The following is a 23530-nucleotide window of genomic DNA, read 5'->3' as shown; positions in this document are numbered from 1 at the left end:
AGAGAGAGAGAGAGAGAGTAAGGACCTTGCCGTGATGTTAAGTTACAAATCACACAAAGTTGAGGGGTTGAGGAGGCCATGAGTGGAGGTGAAGTGTCAAGGGAGAGGAGAGGGTGGGGACAGAAAAAAAAAAAAAGAGGAGGAAGAAGGCAGAGTCCCTCGTGCTCATTAGCTGGCTCGGCTAGGGCTGGGCTAGCTCATCAGCGTTGCCATGGCAGCCATCAGCTGGTCAGGTAACTGTGTAGTTCTCTGGAGTTGATGCTCAGGACCACACCTGAGTGGTTGCCTTCAGACAGGTGAAGATTAGAAACAGACAAGCAAATGAGAAATGAGCTGACGATAATACTGACATGCCGATGTTCGCTCATGCTAAAGCTGTTCCTGTGAAGTTTTCTCATCAAAATGGCTCAAATAAAAACAAAACTCTGACTTTGCAGACTCATGAATGGACAGCCAATTCATAACTGATGTATAATGTTTACAAAAGCGTCAGTAAATAATCTAATGAGCAAATCCAAACAACCTAAAACCAACGCAGTGGTGGAACAAACATCTTCTGGCAGGTTTATGATGGTAAAATGCATAAAATGAAAAATAAAGTCAGTTTGGATTTGCTCTTCTGATAAAAGTTTCAAGAAAGAATTGTATTAAAACATGCACAAAGCACCTTAGCCTAATTTTCATGCAAAATTAAACAAAAAAAAGAGCAAGTTTACTAAAACTGTTGGTCACACTGAGATGTAGTGGCAGGTTAAAGAGCTCCTCCATTTCTTGAATCAAACCCAATCAGACATAAACTTTGACTTCAAACCATTCTTAGTTCTGTGATTATGACAGAAGTGTGTGTGGTTGTATTCAGAATAGGGGTACAAGGTCATAAGTTTGGTCACAATATAATATTATATTGATTCAAGGACAACATTTTTATGATAGTTGATATCACAAATTCTGTCATGATATAATTTGAGATTTGACTGAATTTAGTAACCAGCTGTTGCGATGAGAAGATTTCACCTTTGGATAATTTCATTTTCATCTAATTAGAATAGAAAATTGGGTTGTTAGACCATAGCAAATGTAAACAATTCCACCTGTTCTTTCTAACATGTCTCACAAATGTTTACTGTACTGATGTTTGATTTAATTATTTAAATTAGGATTCAACTATTTATTTAATACTATTTATTTATTTACTAAGTCAGTTTACATGTTCCATTACAAATGCTCACAAGACAAATGTGAAATAATGAGATAAAGTAAAAACGCTTGGGCCTCCTTAGTAGATGCTGCTTGTATACTTGTTTATCTTACCTATCACACCCCATTTCACACCTACTCTTGTGAGTGTTGCCATGGACATCACCACAAAGCTTTGGTCTGTTTATAGATGAGTTGCTCAGAATAAAAACACCTACTAAGTCGTTTAAGTGGTTCTGGATACTCGGTGTGTTGAGTAGTTTTGAGCACTTCTGGTATGGGATGGAGCCAGAACTTGTGTCCATAGATAGGGATGACATGGCTGACAGGTAGTCATTCACACTGATGAATATCTTAAAAATCACCATTTTATTTGTCAGGGAGATGTGAGCCCCCTCACACACTTGTCTTATGTGATGTAAGAGAATGTTCAGTGGATTTTTTTTCTTTTAAAAAATAGATTGTAAAAAATTTGTGAGGAATTGTCGCTTTTATTGTTGTCTTGTGAGCATTTCTCTGTGCATCAAGTATTCAGATTAAAAATCTGATCACAATAAAAATGCTTCATGTAAACATACCAATCAGATAATTTCGATCTGATCACACTTACTCGGATCAAAAACTTCATTCCAATCGAGACGGATAGGTTTAGCTGATAGTTGTTCCGATGGATGTACATAAAAACACATTCCAAAGTGTAAGTAGAAATTATCTTTACTGCGTGTGCCTCTTGTGTCAGCTGTACTTCAGTCTAAAGTAATCCTACAGTATAAGTTACAGCTTGTGTTGCATTGTTCGTTTTAAAAAGAAAGAAAAATCTTACGTTAGTGGAAGACAGTTACAGTGTTTGTTTACATCACTGTTTCTTCTACTGCTTCTTCCAGAAATCAGACAATTCTGCATGTCAACATGATTGATTCTTTATGCGATGCATGTGAACAGACAGTCAGGCTCATGTAAACAGTACAGGTCTGATCAGAACTGCAACCTGATTGAAGAAAATTTTGCACATCGCTGCTGTCGGGCGCAAACCTTCTATGTCCAAAACTATTATTTTTCAAGAAATGAATAAAACTGTAAAACTGTTTTTTGTAATAGTGGACATAATGTCATCAAACTTGGTATTGTGTTTTACATCATATATCTTTGGTTATATTTTTGTAAAACTACAGACAGTTAAAAAGGGTGACCAATAGTACTGATTTATGAAGGGGGGGAAAAAAAAAAAAAATCACGAATTTTGACATAGGAGGTTTGTGCCCGACAGCAACGATATGCAAACATGACTACTGGAACTATGCATCAGTGTTGGTCAATGCATTGTTTAGACCCCTTACTGAGAATATATGAATCCATAACCAAAAAGAAGTGATAGCAGTCTCTTTTTACCCCTCCACTACATCCCTGAGCGTTTCATGGCCATCATTAGCATCATAACTGTATCATATGTTTTGACACTGTCATTTAATAATGCATGTATTTTAAACTTAGTGCCAGCTGTGAAGCTCTTTATCAGCTATTAAGGCACACTGATTGTTGATGTTTCATGTTTTGACGTATTTGAACAGGTTTAACTGTGGTGATGACCATAAAACACCCTGTGACCAGAGCTGGAGCTCAGACATCTTTACCAGTGATATAATAAAAAAGAAAAGAGTAAGGTCCTCCAGTACCTGGTGTGTGTTAGCTGCTGGTGTTAGTGGCTTGGGTTTTAGTAGCAGTGGTTAGTGGTAGTCCTTATAAGGGATCGGAAGGCGGGGCTACCTCCTGCGTTACCTAGAGTCTGCGAGTCCAGGTCGTCGTCGATGAACTCCTCGCCTTGGATGATTGTGCTGCGTGTCTTCGCTGTGATTTACGGGCTGGTCATCTCCTGCTCCTTCTCATTGTGCATCTGGGCGTAGACGTTGCGGCTTCCAGGAAGCTTTCTGAAAAACAGTGGGGGATAGGCATCCTCAGTCCTAAGCCAAGGGACTGTGGGATTTGTTGTTTTCATGAGATGGGGCTGTGGTTTGGAACTGCATGTTTTAATTCAAGTGACTTTTCAGTGAGTATTTGTGTTTGGGACTCAGGGGGTGCTGTTGGTGAGATGCTGGTGTAAATAAAAGAAAGCATGCAGTTAAACACAGTATCATACACAGGCAATAAACACAGGATTTTCATGCAAACTAAAAGGGTTAGGGCATAACACACAATACACAATAACAATTAGTTAATCTTTTGATTAAGAGGTAATATTGAGTTAACTAGCAAGTTGGAATGCTGGTAAATTTTGATTCATGACTAATCAAAATTCAAAGAAAAAATCACATGTCAACAAAATGTTGTCTAAAGAGATTGAATAAAAGGATAGTTGTTTTGTCTTTGAACCTCAATTAAATATCAGATTGATGTCAATAAATTTAGTACAACATATTCAGAATCCACAAATCTGTATTCAAAATTTGTAAGAAGAAAAGAAAAAACAAACTCTTCATGCTTTACAAAGGGCATACATGGATTTTTATTTTATGTATATATATATACATTAATAATTACTGAGTAGCTCGTTCTGAAAGAAGCAGTTTCCCCTTGACCATCACCTGATGCACACTCAGGATGGGGAACTCAAGATGATCTATTGGTTTCCTTAGCCAGACAACTTTTTATGAACTGGCATTATGTGGACACACACATTGGACTAATTTGATTTTTATTAGTTTGATTCAGTTCAATTAAACTTGATTTTAAATAATCTGAAAGTACAATGCAGTACAGGTACAATAGTCCAGTTCAGTGTACCTTGGATGTGAACTGGAACCATATGAAAAAACTAAAATAATCTCAAATGCATTTATGTTCCCCACAGGATAAATTTGATACTTTGAGGAATACTTTCAAGTCCAACTTTAATGTATCCAGTACTGAAACAAAACATTATTTTCAGTGCTAATCAAAGCACGCTAGCATGCTAACACACCAAACCTTGATATCAAACACATTTAATCCTGTTTCATAACAGTTAGCATTTAAACATTATAATTGTGTGCATAATAGCAAACTAATATTAGCAAAAGCTCCTTGAGTGCAGCCTTAAAGTTGTTAACATCACTAACTTCAGCTGGCAAGCTTCACAGTTGAAAGTGTAAAAAAATAATTTGCATGTTTCACTGATAAAGGTATATTGCTATCCACATTACCAACTCTTGTTTCTAAGGTTTTAACACAGTGCATAACTATTTAAAATCATGGAAGTAAGCATGCAAAACTTGCAATTGTGTACATATTAGCATGCTACTGTTAGCAAAAGTCCAGTGCTGCCTTACAACTGATAATGCAGCTGAAGATTAATTTTAGCTGAGGTTCACAGTAAAATTAGTAGAAAATAATACAAGCAACTAACATTTCTGATAATGCTAAATGAGTGGGCTGTTGACTACATTGCCTACTCTTACCTATTATGTTTTGCACACTGTAGAACTAATTTAACTTATAAAAGTCAATATGCAAGCATTGCCAGCGTGCAAATGTTAGCATGCTAATGTTGATCATGCTAATTTTGGCTGTGAAGATATTTTTTAGAATATGAAGGGTACAAATGAAATAAAACTACTACATAAGCCTCCAGTTTAAAATGATTTCATTTACACTTTATTAATCATCGAAGGGAAACTATGACGTAATTGTGATTGTAAAGATGGTCTAGTGCTTTAGGTTTTTCATTAACAATAAGAAGCCTGCTGTATCGTCATATTTTAGTAATAGGATACAAAATTGTTTATGTAGAGTCTAAGAACTGAATCATACCCTAGTAAAACATAAAAGAATGGCATCATCATGCCAGTGATGGATGCCAGTGTAATTTATGTGGGCTGACATACATACAGTATTTCTTTAACAAGTTATAGCTCACCTTTTGAACTTGTAAAGGATGAAGGAGCCGGTGGCAATTATGCTGATTAGGAAAATGACAGCGAGAGCCCAAACACCCGGACCTCCAGCTGCTCCATGGTAGCCTGCAGTGATAGCAGAAAACACAATATCAGTGTATCAGTGAAGAGTGCATCTTATTGTCAGAAAAAGAGATAACATTTAAAAGCAGAAATATAAGGATAGAAGTTACAAAATAAGAACTAAAGATGCCAAAAACAATTGAAACTAAAGTTTTTCTAGAATCATCTCTCCACAGAGAAGCAACACCATTCTGAACACAGTGAAGAGTAATCAGGTAAAAAAAGTAGAGTGTGGCATGGACAGGAGAAGATTTTGATTTGTTGGGAAACCAGGAAAAGGAAGGACGCAGGGATTAAATTTGACAGTAAAGTGATGAAGTTTAATGCTTTCAAATGGAAAGCTGTATGTATAATGTTGGTGAACGCACCATTTTCTGTTGTTGAAGGTGATGAGTCATTAGCAATTAGACCTATTCATTGGAAATAAATCAATAGCATGCAGTTACCATTTAAATATTTAATGACAGTTTTAAAAAGCTGACCATACTGGAGCATTTCAGCATACCTGCATTTGGGTCAGCTAGCATCAGCAACACTCGCTGACCGCCCTCGGACCATGAAGCTGACGTTTTTGTCATTGAAAGCCTGCACGATGGCTGGAATATGCTAAGAATGAGAAAGAAATATACATTTTTGTATTTTTCTATATATTTGATAGAAAACTGTGGAAAAACTGTGATTCAGCCTTAACATTCTCATTGCTGTGTACAGATTTGTGGATCTGTTTTTACCTTATCTACAAAGACACTCCTCTTGTCTGGTTTGCTGTCCAGTGGGAGGACATATAGGTCTGCAGGGGTGGGAAGGCCTGGTTTCACCACAGTTACCAGAGACTCCAGAGGTATGCCTGTGATCTGAGGTTGTGGGGTTAGAATAAGTTTAATGTTTTTGCATTTACAATTAATGTGTAGTGCAAAACCAGGTCACTAATACAGTAATCCCAAACCCAGAATAATCACCCAACCATGAGGATTCTCAGTGATAAGTCTTTTCAGTCTCTTTTCAGTTTCTTATATTCTTATTAGCAACTTAATAAAATAAAACAAAACCTGGATAAGCCCAGTGTGTAATGTTTTTTTGTCTAGCACATTTACCAGTGAAATTAAACAGCAATATTGAGATGGGTGAACACTGGGGAAAGTTTAACAGCTAAAATGTGTGAGCAAAAAGGAGCTTGAAGACTCAAATGGACAACGCACATGAAAACTAAACTATTTAAATTTTTCACTTGGATTTTCACTTTGCTTGATAAGGAAATATAATATAAGGTGTTTCTCTCTTGTAAGCAGTCTTTGTCTGCTAAATGACAGTACTAAAATGATGAGTCATATTTTCCTTCTTTTAGCCATGCTAGTAGCATGCTGTTTCTGTCGGGTGCTTTTTATTTTGAGATTAGAAGCAGCAAATAAAATATAATTTAAATTTTGTGTCCCCACCATGATAAACTGAAAGAATGCTGGTTGTTTCGGCCCAACACTGTTATCAGGTCACAATCTATTTGTTTAATTCAGATGCTAATAGTGAACTTACTGAAGCCAGGGGTGCAACTACCAATTCTGTGTGGGGTATGCACACACTCACTCACCCCAAAACAAAACAAAAACAAACAAACAAACAAACAAAAAAAAAAAGATTCACAAAATTTTGAAACAGTTTACAGTTCATCATTTATTAATCAACAAAATCGCATACATACTAAAAACTGGGACTGCTGATGACAAAGTCAATGTTACCACTAAATAGTTAAACGTCATGCCTCTACACTCACCCATTTGTCAAGAATGACGTCAAATGAAATAGACCGTGCTACACTGTTTTCGATAGAGATCACTGCTGATCGAGTGATCATTGCTCACACAAGAACAAAGGTATGTTTTGATAAGTTTCAGTTTACTAAAGGATCTCTCTGCATATGTGACAGTCAGAGGCATGGTCAGGAATACTCTAAAGGCTGCTGTCAAGTCGGGGAACACCAAATCAAGATTTTCCAGTATAAGGTAATGTAACATCTCAAGAGATTTATAACCTTTCAGTAGAAGGCTTGCTAGGTATATTTCTTGAATGATATCCCTGGAAACATCACAGGCAGCCAGAGCATATCTGGTAACAGAGTCCTCCAGCTCAGCTTTTGTCATGTGCTCCATTTTAGTCATGAATTTAAATTTCTCAGACACAAGCTGAAGATCACAAAATCTATCAGACAACTGCTGTATGACCATATCAACAATTAATTGACATTAAAAACCATGTACCCAAAGTGTGTCTCAGAGTCCTGCTAGCTAGCACTGGAATTATCATCTCGAGACCTCTTTTGCTTTCTGACAGATCTTTGTTTAAATTCTGGATGAGCATTGATTTCATTGGCTAATCTACATGCAATTTCAAGTGACTTCTGAAAGCCCTCCTCTCTATACTTAAGGAAAAACTCTTTAAGAGAATCGATCAATCTAATGGCTGTTTCCATTGAGACAGCTGCTGCTTGTAGTGCCTTGCTTGCAAAGCTGATCTCTGACAATAAGTCATACCAAACCAAGAGGCACAAAAGGAACTCCATTCTGACAAACTCGTCAGACAGTGACTTCACCTCTGTGACAATTTTGCTGTCACCTGCCTCTTCCTCAAGCTTTTCTAGTGCGTCTAGAATCCCCCCCCAACTGCAAACGTACAGCTTTGACAGTCTAGCTTTGCTTCCCACCTGGTGTCACTCAGAGGCTTCAGTGTGACATCAAACAAAAAAATTTTGGAAAACCCAAATAGAAATATATTTACTAGAACATCAGTTAATTGTCAGTTGTGGCACAAATTGATGATCAAATGTCCTGCAGTACAAAAACTGCCCCTCATGTTGCATGTTCATGCTAAAAGCAACATTAAGTTTATAAGTAAATATTGTAAAATATAAATTTGAATTTGAAAATGATACAATCCTAAACTACATATCCACTTACAGGAAATAGAAACAATAAATGACTGTATTTGTCTTCATATGATACTGATTAATTAGAAGTAATTATTGCATACAGAGTTCATCACGGCTCTTTTCTCTACAGAAAACTGCCACTCACAGAAATAAACTGGAGTGCGATACAAAGATTTAGTTTTTTGTTAGAAGAATTTTGGAAAGTTAAATGAGGGCTGAGAATATTATTCATATAAATAACAGACTGGAAGAACAGACATACAGAAGAAGGCGATGCTGGTAACCGACTAAGTAAGAGGAAAGGAAAAGCATAAAGAGAACTTATTAAAAAACAAAGAAGGCGCTTGAAGAGGAGGCGGGAAATGCTGAAAAATTTTCAGATATTTTCAAATCCTCCACCATCTAAACTTCATTCTATTCTATTCTATTACTCTTATTGATGATGATCATATCATTTACACATGCCCAAAAGCTGTTAGATACAGAAAATGCATATTTCAAATAATTTTCCCCCTTTTTTTTGCCATGCTGTTAGCTAAAGCGCTAGAAAATCCCATGACACAATTCTCTTGGATTTCATTACTTAAAAAAAAAAAAATCTAATCTTTCTGATAGCAGGCATGTGTGGCTTGATTTTTAGCTCACTGAAAATTAAATGTGGTTAACTAGTGTCTTTACTGAAAAATATTTAATATAAATAGGTATAACATTAAAATGACTCAAATAATTTTTAACTGAATTGTGATTGGACATGAGAAGACTATTACTAAACATGAAATATTTTACAAATAAACACTTAATTCAGCTGGTCAGACCTACCTTAGTCAGAATTTTGTTGACCACCTGGCCGATGTCATCTCTCCACTCTGGGATGTTTGGATTGAAGTGGTCCAGGTTTCTGCTGAAGCTTAAAGGGATGACCTGGAAGTCATCTAGAGGACAAGTTAACAATCACTTCAGTTAGGACGCAAAATACAAATCACAGTAGAAGAAATAAATTGGTTACAGATGTCTTTAAGGTATTTATTCTAAATTTGTATTAGCAACACAAGAACCGCAGATGTTGACGCATGCTGCTTGTTCTGAATGGACAGATGTGCACTGCTGGCAGCCATCTTGGTGGGAACATATGTTGGGAAAGTAAACCAGCACGTGTTTGGACATAAACAGATGGCAGTAGTTTTCTAACAGGAAACATAATTCAGGAACTGACTCGTCTACTGAGGAGAATAGGAGACACAAACCAAAAAAGCCTTTGTATGACATAAATCTGTTTATCTGTTTATTTTGTGAACAACTTCATGCCCAAAGATTTGGGCCCAAAATATATCTCTTTACACATATTTAAGGTATTTCCTTTTTGCATTCTTTCTGTCCAGTAGGCAGGCTTAAACTTGATTTTTACTTGTGAAAAGTTTAAAATCTGACTGAGATTGAAGGAAAATTCTGAAGCTTCTTTCAGTATCTCTTACTGTAGACTCTGACGGTCCGTGTGTCCTGAACCATGGATCGGCCGTTGGAAACCTGGACGGTGACAGAAATCTCTCCGGTCTCTGGGAATCGAGTTAAAAGGCTGTTCTGCAGGGTCATTGTCGGCTGCAAGAAAAACCAAATACTGTTAAATACAAACAGTCAAGATTAACACAAATAATGAAATGTCAGTGTGCTCTTTAAAGCTGTAACAGTTGTATATATAAAAGCTTTATGTATATGAAATAAGCCATTTCTCTAAGATCCACAGTAAAAAACTTTCAAGACACTGCTTAGCCAACCCCCCCCCCCCCCCCAAAAAAAGGTTACTGCCTGGATTTTATTGAACAGAAATTTAGGAGCTTCTCAATGGAAAAGCATAGCAGTGATTAATATATTTCAGTTTCAACTAGTTATTTAACCTTGAACTGATGCCAACAGTTTCTCAATATTTAGACAACCATGTCAGAAACAACATCCTGAAGTCATGGAAAAGATGCTAATCTCAATTTCATTAAAACCACTGAGGAAAGCGATTGGTTTTAAAATTTTTAATGATCACAATCATGATTACTGTAATGGCAAGGCAGAGATCATGTATTCAGTGGCGTTGGTTGTCTGTCTGATAGTAACATAACTTAAAAAGTTATAGACAGATTTTGATTAAATTTTCAGAAAATCTCAGAAATGGCATAAGGAATAAGCAATTAGATTTCGGGGATGATCTGGATCACTACCTGGATTCAGGAAATTTTTAAAGGATTCTTTACAATGGGGATAATTTTGCAAACAGAGCTTCAAACTCAAAATAAAGCCCATAATCACTGGCATTTAATTTGGGTCCATGCTGTTGGCTTACTCATCATTAAATTAATGAATGGATGCACTGCTACTAAAAAGCTGTGCAGTCTCAAGCAAACTAATCAAGGCTTACATGAAAAAAGAAACAAAGAAAAAGAATGACCTATTTTCATAACTGGATGATCATCCATACAAGGTCTTTGTAAAATAATAAAGCAACTCTGGATGGAAATCAGGGTGACACTGTACAAGCTTATCTAATGATTTCACAGCAAATATGTACTGTAATACTGTAAGCAGTCCTTGTACTTCGTTCGGGGCAGTAGATTGATATCTCTCCAATGGTGTAAGTCATACTTGGCAATTAGGAGCTTATCTGTAATGATTGGTGATTTCTGCTCTTGCATCCCTCTCATGTGGAGTGCCACGGGGTAAATTCTCAGCCTTACTCCTTTTATTTTATTTTATTTGCTACCTTTGTCATCAATTATGATAAAACATAAGCTGTCTTTTCATTTTTATGCTGATGATTTGCAGATATAGTTGCCCATGAGACCAAATGAAAATACTGCACTTACTGAGCTACTGGACTGTATAGATGGTATAATGCAGTGGTTGACATGCAACTTTTTGCACTTGAGTGACAACAAAACTGTATGTATCTTTTTGGCATGTCACCTATATTAAATGTTTTCACAAACTGTAGTACTCTAGCCCCTTTTTTTAAATCACATGTTAAAAATCTCAGTGTAACATTTGACAGTGGGCTGAAATTTGATAAACAGATTAGATCTGTTAGAATAAGCTTTCTTCAGCTCCTTTTGGCCAAAATGAAGCCCTTTCTCAGTCAGGAGGATTTTAAGAAGGCAATCCATGCCTTCATAAGTTCAAGACTGGACTACTGTAATGCCCTTTACGTCTTCAATTTCAGGTCTCCAACATGTACTGATGCCCAATTTTTAACCGTCAATCCAGACGTAAACGCATAACCCAACATGCTGTCGTCACTCCACCGGCTTCCAGTTCGTTTTAGAACTGATCTTAAAATTCTGTTGTTTGTTTTTAATGATGTTAATGGCCTTGCACCCTCCTACTTGTCTGAGATTTTAATTATGCGTAATCACAGCAGGTCCCTGCATTCTTCGGGTCAGCTTCTGCTAGAAGTCCCAAGGTTGAGGTACAGACAGTGGGGTGGTCATTCATTTATGGTTACTGCTCCTAGCTTGTGGAACAACTGCCCCATGACATTCGCATCATGACTGATCTCTAGATTGGCTTTTAATTCCAACTAGTCTTGTTTTTAGATGTATTTTGTTGTTTTTATTTTGTCCATTTTTTGAACTTATGAAGGTGCTGAATACTCTGCAGCCCTGTAGTGCTTTCAGTTGTGTTTCTATGTGTTGTTTTAATTATTCTATTTTTTTATGCATTGTTTTAACTTACTATTTTTGACTCTGATGTAAAGCACTTTGTGTACCTCTTTGTTATTGTAAAGATCTATTGATTGATTGATTGATTGAAAAGACTAAACAAAAATGGTCATACATTGAAATGAACTTAAACGTGAGGCCCAATAAATTCAGATTTCTAACTGTAATGTCTAAACCAGTGCAGGTATGATCAAACTATTTCTTGCAATGAATTCATATACGTTAATGTTGTTCAGTGATGTAAAATGAAATTTGTCATGTCCTTTACCTGCAAGCTGTCTCCTATCCACCAATAAAAGACAGTCATGTTGGCTTCAGTGGGAAGAACGACAGCCGTCATGTTGACTTCATGGTTTCTTCCAGCAATGGGGATCACTTCCAGATGCACTTCCTGAAGGGGGGCTGCACAAGAATGAGATTATAGATATGTATATGTATATAATCATTTTAACAAAATATTATATTATCTTAAATTTAAAAAGAAAAAAAAAACTCAGATTCCAGATTCCTTATCATGTATGTGTCCATACACACACACACACACACATAAATATATATATATATAAATATATATATATATATATATATACATACATCATGCATATATTCACTATTATTTTGTACAAGGTTTAATCAGCAAGCTTGATTAATTTGTGATCTGAAACTTTATTAATGTGTTTGTTTAAGGTATAACCTTCTTACTAATTTTTATTCTGTCTCTTCAATGATTCACTGACGATTTTAATAATGTTTCATTTAAGGCTTTAATACCTTGGACATACAGATGTATTCACAAATGTTAATTTGATACTCTTTATGAAATGATCAGACCACCCCTCTGTTATCTGATCTGATCCAAAACCAGCCCCCAAGGCTGTTGATTGGTTGAAAAGGATTTTAGACCAATACCCTTGGGTGTTTCCACACTAACACTTCTTAAACTTAGAACAAAGAAATCAGGAGAAATGAAAAAGAGCTGAGAGAAGAGAGGCTTTCTGATGAGGAACTTGATTTTCAGGGGACAACAAAGTCTTCAGACTTGTTCCCTGCACGACCTGTTGTTGTACAGACCAGGAATGGACTCATAGTGGCCACAGAACTGCTTACAGAAGTCTCTCCAGCGAGAGAGAGAGAGAGAGAGAGAGAGAGAGATGATGCCGGAGAATTAAGTTTGCCATGATGTAAGAACATCATCAGATACTAAAGTTTTGGTCCTGCATTCAAGATACAAGATTGATTTAGTTTCTTTTATTTATTTATTTTTTTTGACTGATTAACTCCGTTTAGTTCATGCCTTTTTCAGCTGATACTTCAACATTTAGTTATTTTTTATTTATTTTTTTTTATTTTTAATATTGATTCTAAATTTTGATCTTTAATTTGGATAACTGGATAACTTGGATAACCTGGTGAACGCAGGTGGAAAAACGCTTCAGAACCAGTTCTACAGAGTTCCTTTTTGGACTGATCCAAACCTGGACTTTTTATCTTGTGCCATACCACCGCAAGCCATTCACTGTCCATCATCCTAACACCAGACGAGCAGCAGGAGAGTCCGCATCAGCAGAGCTGCCTGATCCAAACCTTCTGACCACCACGTGACAAATCTTCTGGTCTTCTTGGGAGTCGTTCAGGATCCAAACCACCTGTGCCAACTTCCTAATGTGCCCGGGAGAGTCACCACAACGGTTTAGATCAGCTTGATCAAAACAGAACCAGATGAGTTCTGTTCGAATCAAGTCTCTGCTTGTCTGTTCAAGGAATGGTTGGTGTGCCGTCCAGATTTGGCCTTAGTGAAGTAGTTCTACATCTTAGTTAAACTTCTAGCTTTAAACAGAAGAGATCCAGTTTTCCCTTCTTTTCTTTTAGGATTCAGAGATCCTTTTTCAGTTTCTTAAACATTAGTTGAATTAACACCACAGGTTAATTAACTTCTGTTTAATTTCTTGCATACATTTCATTTATTCTGACACATCACATGATCTTCAAATAAATTTCTGGTTTGAACACCATATTCTGCATTTTGAAGTCCTTTGTAAATATTTCCTTTCCATTTATGCATGATTAGACTAGTAATAAATTATTCATATTTATCCTAAACTGTTCTGGTTATTGTAAACTCTTCGTTTGAGTCATGTTATGGGTCCCTTTGAATTAAGAATTCACGTTATTAGCGTCCTGAGACTGATTCATTGATAACTGATTGATTTGACTAGCTTGAATTAACTAATTAATTTAATTATTTAATTTAGTACTTTAATGGTGTCCACACAGCCATTAGATTAGTATAAAGTTATTTGTGTGGTGGTGCTCCTGAGGTATAATCAACATTTTGACTAATAATTCATATTTTTATGAAATTATTAAAAGTAATAATTTTATTAAAAATATTTAAAGTTTAATTATGCTAAATCACTACAAGTGCCAGACCATTTGTGACAAAAAATAATTTTCTCACCTGCTACTGAGTAATTAATAATGGTGATAATAACAGTGACTAAGCAAAAAGTGTGTCTCCTTAGCATGTATCAATGTGTCATTTTATAACAGTGACTAAGCAAAAAGTGTGTTTCCTTAGCATGTATCAATGTGTCATTTTGTCAGGTGACAGAATCAAAGCTTCCAGGTAGTTTCGAGAGAGGTGGAGATGCTGAGGCAGCTGGAAAAGCAGGTGAAAAGATAGGTGTTGAATGGAGAGGCAGGGGAAAAGGCTGGTAGAGAGGCATGTGTAGAATAGATGGGCTGGTGAAGAGATAGCTGGCGAATGGAGAGGCTGGTAAAAAGGCAAGTGCAGAGGCGGGTGGCAGGCCGGTAAAGAGGCATATGATAGGCAGGTGGAGAATGGAGAGGCAGAATTAGAGTCAGGGTAAGAGGCTGGTAGAGATGCTGGTGAAGAGGTCAGTGGTAAAGGCCTGTGTAAGGCCGGTGAGGTGGAGAGTGAAGAGGCAGGGAGATGCTGGTGGAGAGGCTGGTGAAAGTTATGGTGAGAGGCCAGTGAAGAGGTGAGTGAAGAAGCAGGCAGGTAGAGTGAAGAGGCAGGGGAAGAGTCACAGATCACTGGTCAAACTTAACAGTTTCTTCAGCTACAGATTCATTTGACCCCACTGGAACGATACAGGGAATTGTTTCTGTCTAGTGCTGTTAAGCTTTATATCACATCAGCCCTTAATAGATCGCAGGATGTGTGACAAGGTCCTCTGGGAATTCTATTAAAGTTTTAATCAATTAAACTGCATTTCTATTAGGTTAAAAACTTAAATACAATGATGTTTGCGCCCAACCACGCCAGAATCTTGGCCTGTAACATTACATCAGATATGCTCCTAAATCAATTATCCATGCATTATTAAAATCACATATCATGTAGGCTATATCATTTTGAGGCATCTCAAAAGTATGTTTATATCCAATAAACTATAATCAAGTCATTCTGAAGAACTATATATATTAGCAAAAATGTTTTTATCAACTGCTTGTCTACCAGATGCTTCCAGGGTTTGGGGCATTGTAAAGAGTTCAGGGAACATTTCACTATGTTCTGGTAAAAATACCCATTAAAATACCTGAAAGAACCTGAAAACCCAAGCTGGCTGACTGAAACACTGACCTGTCACCTGGATGTACATGGTGGCCTTGTCGTGCCCTGCCATGTTCTCTGCCTTCACCGTCACCTTGTACACGCCTGGCTTTTCATAGCGGTGCTGGATGGGCTCATCCGTCACCGTCAGGTTCTGGTAAATGGCTCGAACCCCATCACCCAGGTCAACCTGGTACTTGGTGGTACTAGTGTCGCCCTATTGGGAGGAATCACAACTTGAAACTGAACTGAAGTGAAAGGAGGTAGAAAAATGAAGCTTGAAGCAACTATCCTCCTACCTGCTCCTGATGGACGATGAATGTGATGTCATCACCAGGAGCCACAGCCAGCATTTGGCCTTTTATGCCAACCTGTAGCCCTTTAGGGGGCAGCAGAGGGCAACTGTGCTGCTTGGAGCTCTGCTGCTTGTTCAGCCCCCCTTCACATGTGTTAGATATCACCTTCCTGTATCTAAAACCAGAGGATGGTGCAGGTGTGACCATGAAGATGGATGTAGAGGCATTAAAGAAACAGTTCAGAAGCTTCAGAATAATGTGGCAGTGAAATTAGAGTCAACAGATACAAATCTTGTTATAAGTCATGTTTTGTCAGGGTTTATGCTAGGCTAATCATGAACTGTGTTCCCACTGACTTTCTTTACAGAGTCTTATCTTCGGGACCTGACTTCTTTACAGAGGCAAAAAGGAAGTCTTGATCAAACAAATAATTCCTTCTTAAGTAAGACTTGGATGAGATAGATAGAAAAAGTAAAATGGAAACACAACTGTGTGCATGTGAGTGTGTTAACATCATTGTGGACATGAACATACCCAGTACTGGACTTATAGTTCTGTCCAAGATGGCAATCCTCAGGTGGCGAATCTGGATCATACCAGAAATCTGCAAAGCAGCGATCGCTCTCCACATGGGACCTCTCAAAGCCATAGTCACTAGACACACATAACAAACGTGTAGTTTTTAGAGCAGCTGTATGTTTTTAATGATTTAAAGCTTTACAGGATTTGATTTCAGGTTGATAGTGTATTGTGGTGTTTTCTATAAATCTGCAGCTTACCAGTTGAAATCTTTCTCTGTGCACGTGCAGGGCTTGCTGGTGAGAGCTGAAGTGTAACTTTTCCCTTTTATACAGAATGCTGTGTCTTTCCTCTTCCTGAAAGTCCGCTCCTGGCCCATAATGCACTTCTCTCCCTGAGGTTCACACAAGCACACTTTTAAAACACTTGACCATGAACACTTATACTTGATAATGAAATCTGTCTTATAACATGTTTAATAAAAGCACACCCTCTTTCAGTTCTAAGATTTACTTGTCAGGACATAATAAAAATAATATGGTTGTTATCAGGTCTTAGATTTGCTGCTGTGTCTGGGATCATTGTTCTGTTGTTTGACCCGCTTTAAGCCAAGTTTTTATCATCAGACAGGAAAGTTTACTCTAGAATACTTTGGTATACAGGAGAGTTCACAGTTGACTCCATGACTACACGATATCCAGGCTGCAAAACAAGCCTAAATCATCAGCCCTCCACCACTGTGCTTAACATGAGGTGCTGAATTGATGTTTGCTCAGATGTAACTTTGCTAAAGTAGCAGGACACGTCTTTGCTTCCAGCACTGCGTCTGCCAACCAATTACTGGAGTGGAGCACCATATAAAAGGTAAGCAGGGACGCTGGCTCTCTTGTTTGCTGGTGGCTGGGATTACATCACTTCCTGGCATTCATGACACCCCCTCCTGGATGGTGGAGGAGACTTGTGTGGGTACTGCTGCAGGCTGTACACTCCTCATTAAGCCCGTGGATTACTGATAAACTGCTGATCGCTGCGGCATGTTGTTGTAATCTGCTGCTGATCAGTCCGTGTCAGGCCGTGCGGTACCGGATTGAGTGCAACCCACGGTAGTGTGACACACACCACCCGACAACCTGCTGCATAAGATGAGCGCTGGTTATTGACTGCTCCACGACATGCCGTGTGGTCCCAGATCGCCTGACTGGGCTTTAGCCGTGTAACGCCGGATAACTTCCGGCAGAGGAACACCGCTGCTATGCTTTGGAGGATCTTTGTTTTAGAGCATCGTTGCTTTGGGAGGACGTTTGCTTTGGATAAGTGTTGCTTTGTTTCAAAAACTTTTTGATTATTCTTAGTGACACAGACACAGTCACCTGATCGCCATGTGACTTCTGCCATTGACACATCTGCCATTTTAATGTTTGTGTGTATATGTGTGTATGTGTAGGTGTGTGTGAGGGTGGGAACACATCACACCACGTGAAAGATCATAATGAGTGTTTTTAATTTTTTTAGGTAGCTCAGTTTTAATGTGTAAATATGCATGAATTGAATTGTGCTTAAATTTCTTAATCTTGTAAAGCACTTTGTATTTCCTTTGTTATGAAAAGGGCTTTATAAATAAAGTTTGATTTGATTTGATTTGATTTGATTTGATTTGATGTGTGTGTGTGTGTGTGTGGGTGTGTGTGTGTGCGTGCGTGCATGCGTGTGTGCGTGTGTGTGTGTGTGTGAAGTACCTGCAGGTCTGTGAGCTGCCAGGACTCATAGTCAGACTCTGTGCACTGACGGGGGAAAGATTGCCTGAAGTCCACTTTGACAAGTTCCCAGTCTGACCTGTAGCTGATGTGGCCAAACACACTGCAAGCACATACACATGTACACAGACACACACACACACACACGAAAAGAAGTAACAAATGTAAATAGATAATATTTGAATATTATTTTCCTCGTGGACATGCAGCTTTTGTCTCAGTTGCTAAGGAAATAAAAAGCAGGTAAATATGATAGTTAATCTTAGAAATAAAAGAATATAGAAGAAATAAAAATGAGAACACAAAAAAATTTCCCATTTTTATCTAATCATGTATTAATTATATATGAACATGTGCTCTGAACACATATCACCAGTGTCAGGTCAGATTCCAAATCATCTCTTCATTTCTACTGAACAGAAACTCTGCTGCAGTTCCTTCATGCTTCCACTAGATGGAGATGTTTTATAGAGCAACACAGGCGAGAACATGATTCCCACCCCTGGGTGCCAGGTAGAGTGTATTTTTTTTTCCAAAGAGGATGATGTGACTCTGACATATGTTACTGTACCACAATCACCTCGTTGAAGTACAAGGCAAGCATGACTAATACCGTCTACACCGGCATCGTTAGAGGGAAGTGATGGATGTCTCTGCTGTGGAGCCACATATGCTGCCGCTTCACCTCCTCTATTGTTCTCTTGTTCATCTGGGTGGTCTGTCAGCTGTTCTGCAGTTGGTTTGGGTTCATTAAACTGTTGAAAGTATCTTTTACTCACTTTTACTTTTTTTAAACAAAAAAAATGTGATATTTTTAAAAATTTACTATTTCTTTCTGAGGATGTAGTATAACAACAGAAGGTATTTTTGATTTACTACGTGGAAAGCATTTAACTTCATCATGGTTTATATGCTATGTTTTTGTCAGGTTCTCCTTCATGTTTTACTGGACAGAAACCTGCAAGATCCTTTGGCAAAGCTCCAGGCTGAAGTCATGGCTCACACCACATAAGATGAGGTGTACTTTACTGCAGATACAGATACAAACAAAAGACTTTCCAACTTCCTGGTTCCTTAACCAATCATATGCGACTCTCCACGGTTGCCAAACAACAACAAGGCAGCGTTTGGTATTAGAACAGCAGCGTGTATGGAAGCTAGGAAAAGAAGCGGACCAGAAATAGTTTCAGAAAAATCTAAAAAGTCTCTGCATCCTGCTAAAAAAGCAAACGACCAAAAACGGAATAAAACAAGGATCAGTATTGGAGAATCTTTTGGAAGATGGAGAAGTCTGAACTGGCAAAGTTTCTCCTCGACAGGTAAGAACCGGAATTTTGCTTAAATTAACCGAAAAGTTCATCTTGATTTACAAAGAGTCTAATTTATTTGTCGGCACTCGTTAAATGAATTTGTGTGACTGTATGGATGTATTAGTGGAGTAAACTGGTGGCCGCTCTCCGTGTTTTTCTCTTTCGACTGCAGTTCTTATTTCAAACACTAGGTGTCAATACTACTTATTTTGCCTTTAAGAACATCACTTTCAGATCCAGATCATCTGCTGTAGATATTTGTTCTTTTGCCCTCCACTTATTTATAAGTATATATAACTTATTTATAACTTACTTATAAGTTTTTAGCTCTTTGGGAATTACCTTATTGGTACAAAAACACTATTTTCTGTATGTCAGACCGTGTTACATTTGGCATTTCTTTTTTTATGATTGAATGATTCACATTTTGGTGTTATGTGGCTTAAACAAAGCACACTTTCCTGAAAATGATGGATAAAAATACAATGATCTCTAAAGAAAACCTTGGAGACAAGCTGGAAAACTGTTGCTGCAAACCATTTTAAAAGTTTACAAGAAATTCTGGTTACTTGAAAGCAAAATATAAATATTTGACTTTTTTTTACTGTATTTTCTTATGACTTCACTTGCATTTTCACAAAGCTCGTGTGTCATTGTTGCACAACAGCCCACCTACTTCAGAGGTAAAGAACTTAAATTTCTTGTCTGATTTTGATCCGTCACTCCAGAGCCACGAGAGATCGATTAGTGGACAAACATGCAATGAAAACAGATCAACACTGTTGGTGGCAGGTAAGTGACGCTAATGCTGTAGGTGACGTTGTTCCGGGGAGACGGCAGATTCAAACTAGGCGCGCCCACACATTTATACTTTCATTCAATTGTATTTTGTGGCAGTCTAATCAAAATATTCTTTAAAGTAGGAAAACAGTGTCTTTATAAGGTACACTCTGGAGCACAGCGGGGAGGATTTGGCCAACCTGACAGATTTTATAGATCGTTGTTACGACAGAATCGTCATGGGGAAACCAAACAACACGTCCACCCCCTCCACCTCATCCAAGTCCAAGAGACAGCGAAATGAGGATTCACCTGGAGCTATTTCACCACCGGGGAACGACTCAACAGATGTTCTGATCTCTATAGATAAGAAACTCAGTAGTTTTGATGCGCGTTTGAGCCTGGTAGAAATTCTCCACAAGGAGTTCCAGGCGCTACGTGAATCACTAGAATTCAGCCAGAAGCAGGTGGAAACTCTGGCTGTAGAAAATACTGGTCTCAGAGAGTCGGTAAAATCCCTCACCGAGGGCTTGACCCGTCTCTCGGAAGAAAATAAGAAGATGAAGGAAACGGTGATCGATCTGCAAGCACGGAGCATGAGAGAGAACCTGGTCTTTGCAGGGATTCCAGAGCAGACGGAGGAGGACCCCGAGACCACGGTGAAAAACTTCATCAAAACCCACCTGAAGCTCCCGGAGGAAACGGTGAAAAACATCTCCTTTCACAGAGTCCATCGGCTCGGCGGGAGGAAACCTGGGTCCAGCAGACCAAGACCTATTGTAGCGAAGTTCGTCAGCTTCAAACAGAAGGAGCAGGTGAAGAACCAGGGCCGCGAACTGAAGGGAACGAACTTAGGAGTAAACGACCAATATCCGAGAGAGATTCTGGACCGACGGAGAGTCCTGTTTCCCATCAGGTGGAAATTTATCGCTGAAGGCGCTCGCGCTGTCATCGCGGTGGATAAATTATTTATTAATGGACAGCTGTACCGCGACCCGGACATCACTCCGTGGCTCTACTGACTTGGTATGTGCTTTAATTTTCCTGTTTTCTCACTAGATCATGTTATATCCATAAAACTGCCATAAAAGATAATTTAGTTAACAGTAAATCCACTGCCCGTCTCCACTACACTGTTCTCAGCACAGATGTGTTTTTCAAATTACTTTTTTCCTTTGGCACTGTCGCTCTTTTCACTCTTTACACTTCTTTTCTCCGACCCATTAACGGTTAACGATAACACTTGTCATTATATTATATACACATCAGCACTTTTCATGATTCACAGGAACACACACAGAACAGCACAAGCGCACATACACCCCTCTCACAACCAGCTGGCAGATACACATGCACGTGGAGAAGCAGTGTGATGCAACCACACACGCTTCAGTAATAGTCAAGTCAAGTCAAAGTCAAAGTCACTTTATTTGTCAATTCTGCAGTATGTAGAAGACATACAGAGGATCGAAATTGCTTTTCACACAGACCCAAGGTGCAGACAATAAACATTTAACATACATCTTTTAAGTAAAAGAAAATGTCTCTGCTTTGCTATACAATATATAAGAAACTATATTATGCTATATAAAAGGAATAAAAGCAAGAAAATATAAATAATGAAAAAGGCACAAGTAGCAGCAACATATTGGGTAAAGAAAACCAGATAGTGCAAAATGAATACTGTAGTGCAAATGGCATGGCAGTTGTGCAGGTTTAGCTTATATACTGGGGTTTAGCTTATATACTGGGAGTTAAGTGTCCATGAACAGTTCAGAGTCTGGAGGTTTTGTGGGCAGGGCAGGGAGAGAGTTCAACATCCTGACAGCCTGGTGGAAGAAGCTGTCCTTCAGTCTGCTGGTCCTGGCGCTGAGACTCCGCAGTCTCCTCCCTGAAGGCAGCAGACTGAAGAGGCTGTGTGACGGGTGGGTGGGGTCACCAGCGATGCCGAGAGCTTTGCGGGTGAGGCGGGTGCAGTAGATGTCGTAGAGGGAGGGGAGAGGGGCACCGATGATCTTCTCAGCTGTTCTCACAATGCGCTGGAGGGTCTTGCGGCAGGACGCGGTGCAGGAGCCGTACCACACAGTGATAGAGCTGGACAGGATGCTCTCCAAAGTACCTCTGTAGAAGGTCTGCATGATGGGGGGCCGGGGCTCTAGCTCTTCTCAGCTTGCGGAGGAAGTAGAGGCGTTGATGGGCTTTCTTGGTCAGTGCTGTTGTGTTGTTGGTCCAGGAGAGGTCCTCTGAGATGTGTACACCCAAGAATTTAGTGCTGCTCACCCTCTCCACAGCAGCACCGTTGATGGTCAGAGGAGCATGTTGGGGGTGTACTCTCCTGAAGTCCACAACAATCTCTTTGGTCTTCTCAACGTTCAGAGAGAGATTGTTGTGTGTGCACCACAAGGCCAAGCGGTTCACCTCACTCCGGTAGTTTGTCTCATCCCCGTTACTGATGAGACCCACAACAGTTGTGTCGTCCGCAAACTTGATGAAGAGGTTTGAGCTGTGCAGTGGGGTGCAGTCGTGGGTCAGCAGGGTGAAGAGGAGGGGGCTCAGCACACATCCTTGAGGGGCCCCTGTGTTCAGAATGATGGTCCTGGATGTGTTGCTGCCGACCCGTACTGCCTGTGGTCGCCCGGTCAGGAAGTCCAACAGCCAGTTGCACAGCGAGGTGTTCAGCCCCAGCCTGTCCAGTTTGGGATATAATATGCATATAGCCCTCATTTCTGTGGTTGGTTCAAGAACGAACTCACATTTGTCACTTGGAATGTGTGTGAAGCTGGCACAAGGGAAAAGAGGTTAAAAATTTTTAATCGTTTGCAAGAAATGAAAGCAGATATAATATTACTCCAAGAGACTCATTTATCAAACTCAACAATAGATCTTCTCTCAACAACCCAGTTTCCACACGTGTATTCAGCTTGTTATAATTCTAGGCAGAGAGGAGTAGCAACTCGCATTAATAGAAGGATATATTTTGACATAGATAATACAATCATAGATCCAGAAGGCAGATTTATAATAGTTACATTATCTGTTAAAAATGTTAAGTTATGTATCGCAAATATATATGGTCCAAATGTAGATGATCCCTCCTTCTTTCACTCCCTCTTCGCCTCACTCTATGGTCACTCAGATAACACATTAATTATAGGAGGTGATTTTAACATTATACTGGACAAACAAAGTACCACAGGAGCTCATCGAGTCTGGAAATCCTCAGAAACTGTAAAACAGTACATGAAGGATTTTGGTCTCTGTGATGCTTGGCACTCTCACCATCCCACACTAAGAGAATACACCTTCTTCTCTTCAGTTCACCATTCCTATTCTAGATTAGATTATTTCTTAACTAGCAGCTCGCTGATGAATGACATGTCAGAAATCAGAATCCATCCTATTAGCATTAGTGATCACGCACCAGTATCATTCACTCTGAGAAGTAAGAGCAATAAATCAGCAACTAGAAACTGGAGATTTAATACGT

At 38.8% G+C, this 23530-nt stretch overlaps 1 protein-coding gene across 1 annotated transcript; it reads right to left on the bottom strand.

The window, feature by feature from the left end:
• Window positions 1–11304: 11304 nt before the first annotated feature.
• LOC121639333 (VPS10 domain-containing receptor SorCS2-like) lies at window positions 11305–22767 on the bottom strand. Its single transcript, XM_041984494.1, has 10 exons — window positions 22442–22767; window positions 22324–22378; window positions 21967–22175; window positions 17936–18056; window positions 16460–16593; window positions 16215–16334; window positions 15684–15855; window positions 15415–15601; window positions 12076–12209; window positions 11305–11322 (listed from the first exon to the last, which is right to left on the bottom strand). The coding sequence occupies exons 1-10, from the start codon at window positions 22765–22767 to the stop codon at window positions 11305–11307; spliced, it is 1476 nt and encodes a 491-aa protein (XP_041840428.1).
• Between the last annotated feature and the right edge of the window lie 763 nt (window positions 22768–23530).

The sequence above is a fragment of the Melanotaenia boesemani genome, chromosome 5 (assembly GCF_017639745.1).
Source record: "Melanotaenia boesemani isolate fMelBoe1 chromosome 5, fMelBoe1.pri, whole genome shotgun sequence".
Taxonomy (NCBI): domain Eukaryota; kingdom Metazoa; phylum Chordata; class Actinopteri; order Atheriniformes; family Melanotaeniidae; genus Melanotaenia; species Melanotaenia boesemani.
This window is presented reverse-complemented; position numbering and strand designations above follow the sequence as displayed.

Bases quoted from the DNA above. Each gene is read 5' to 3' on its own strand.
- LOC121639333 (XM_041984494.1), bottom strand. From the start codon at position 22,767: ATGAGGGCTATATGCATATTATATCCCAAACTGGACAGGCTGGGGCTG. The intron at 18,057-21,966 runs GTCACACAGCCT...ATGTGCTTGCAG, and splicing joins GCTGGTGACCCCACCCACCC to TGTGTTTGGCCACATCAGCT. The intron at 15,602-15,683 runs GTAGGAGGATAG...TCCTCCCAATAG, and splicing joins TCATCGTCCATCAGGAGCAG to GGCGACACTAGTACCACCAA.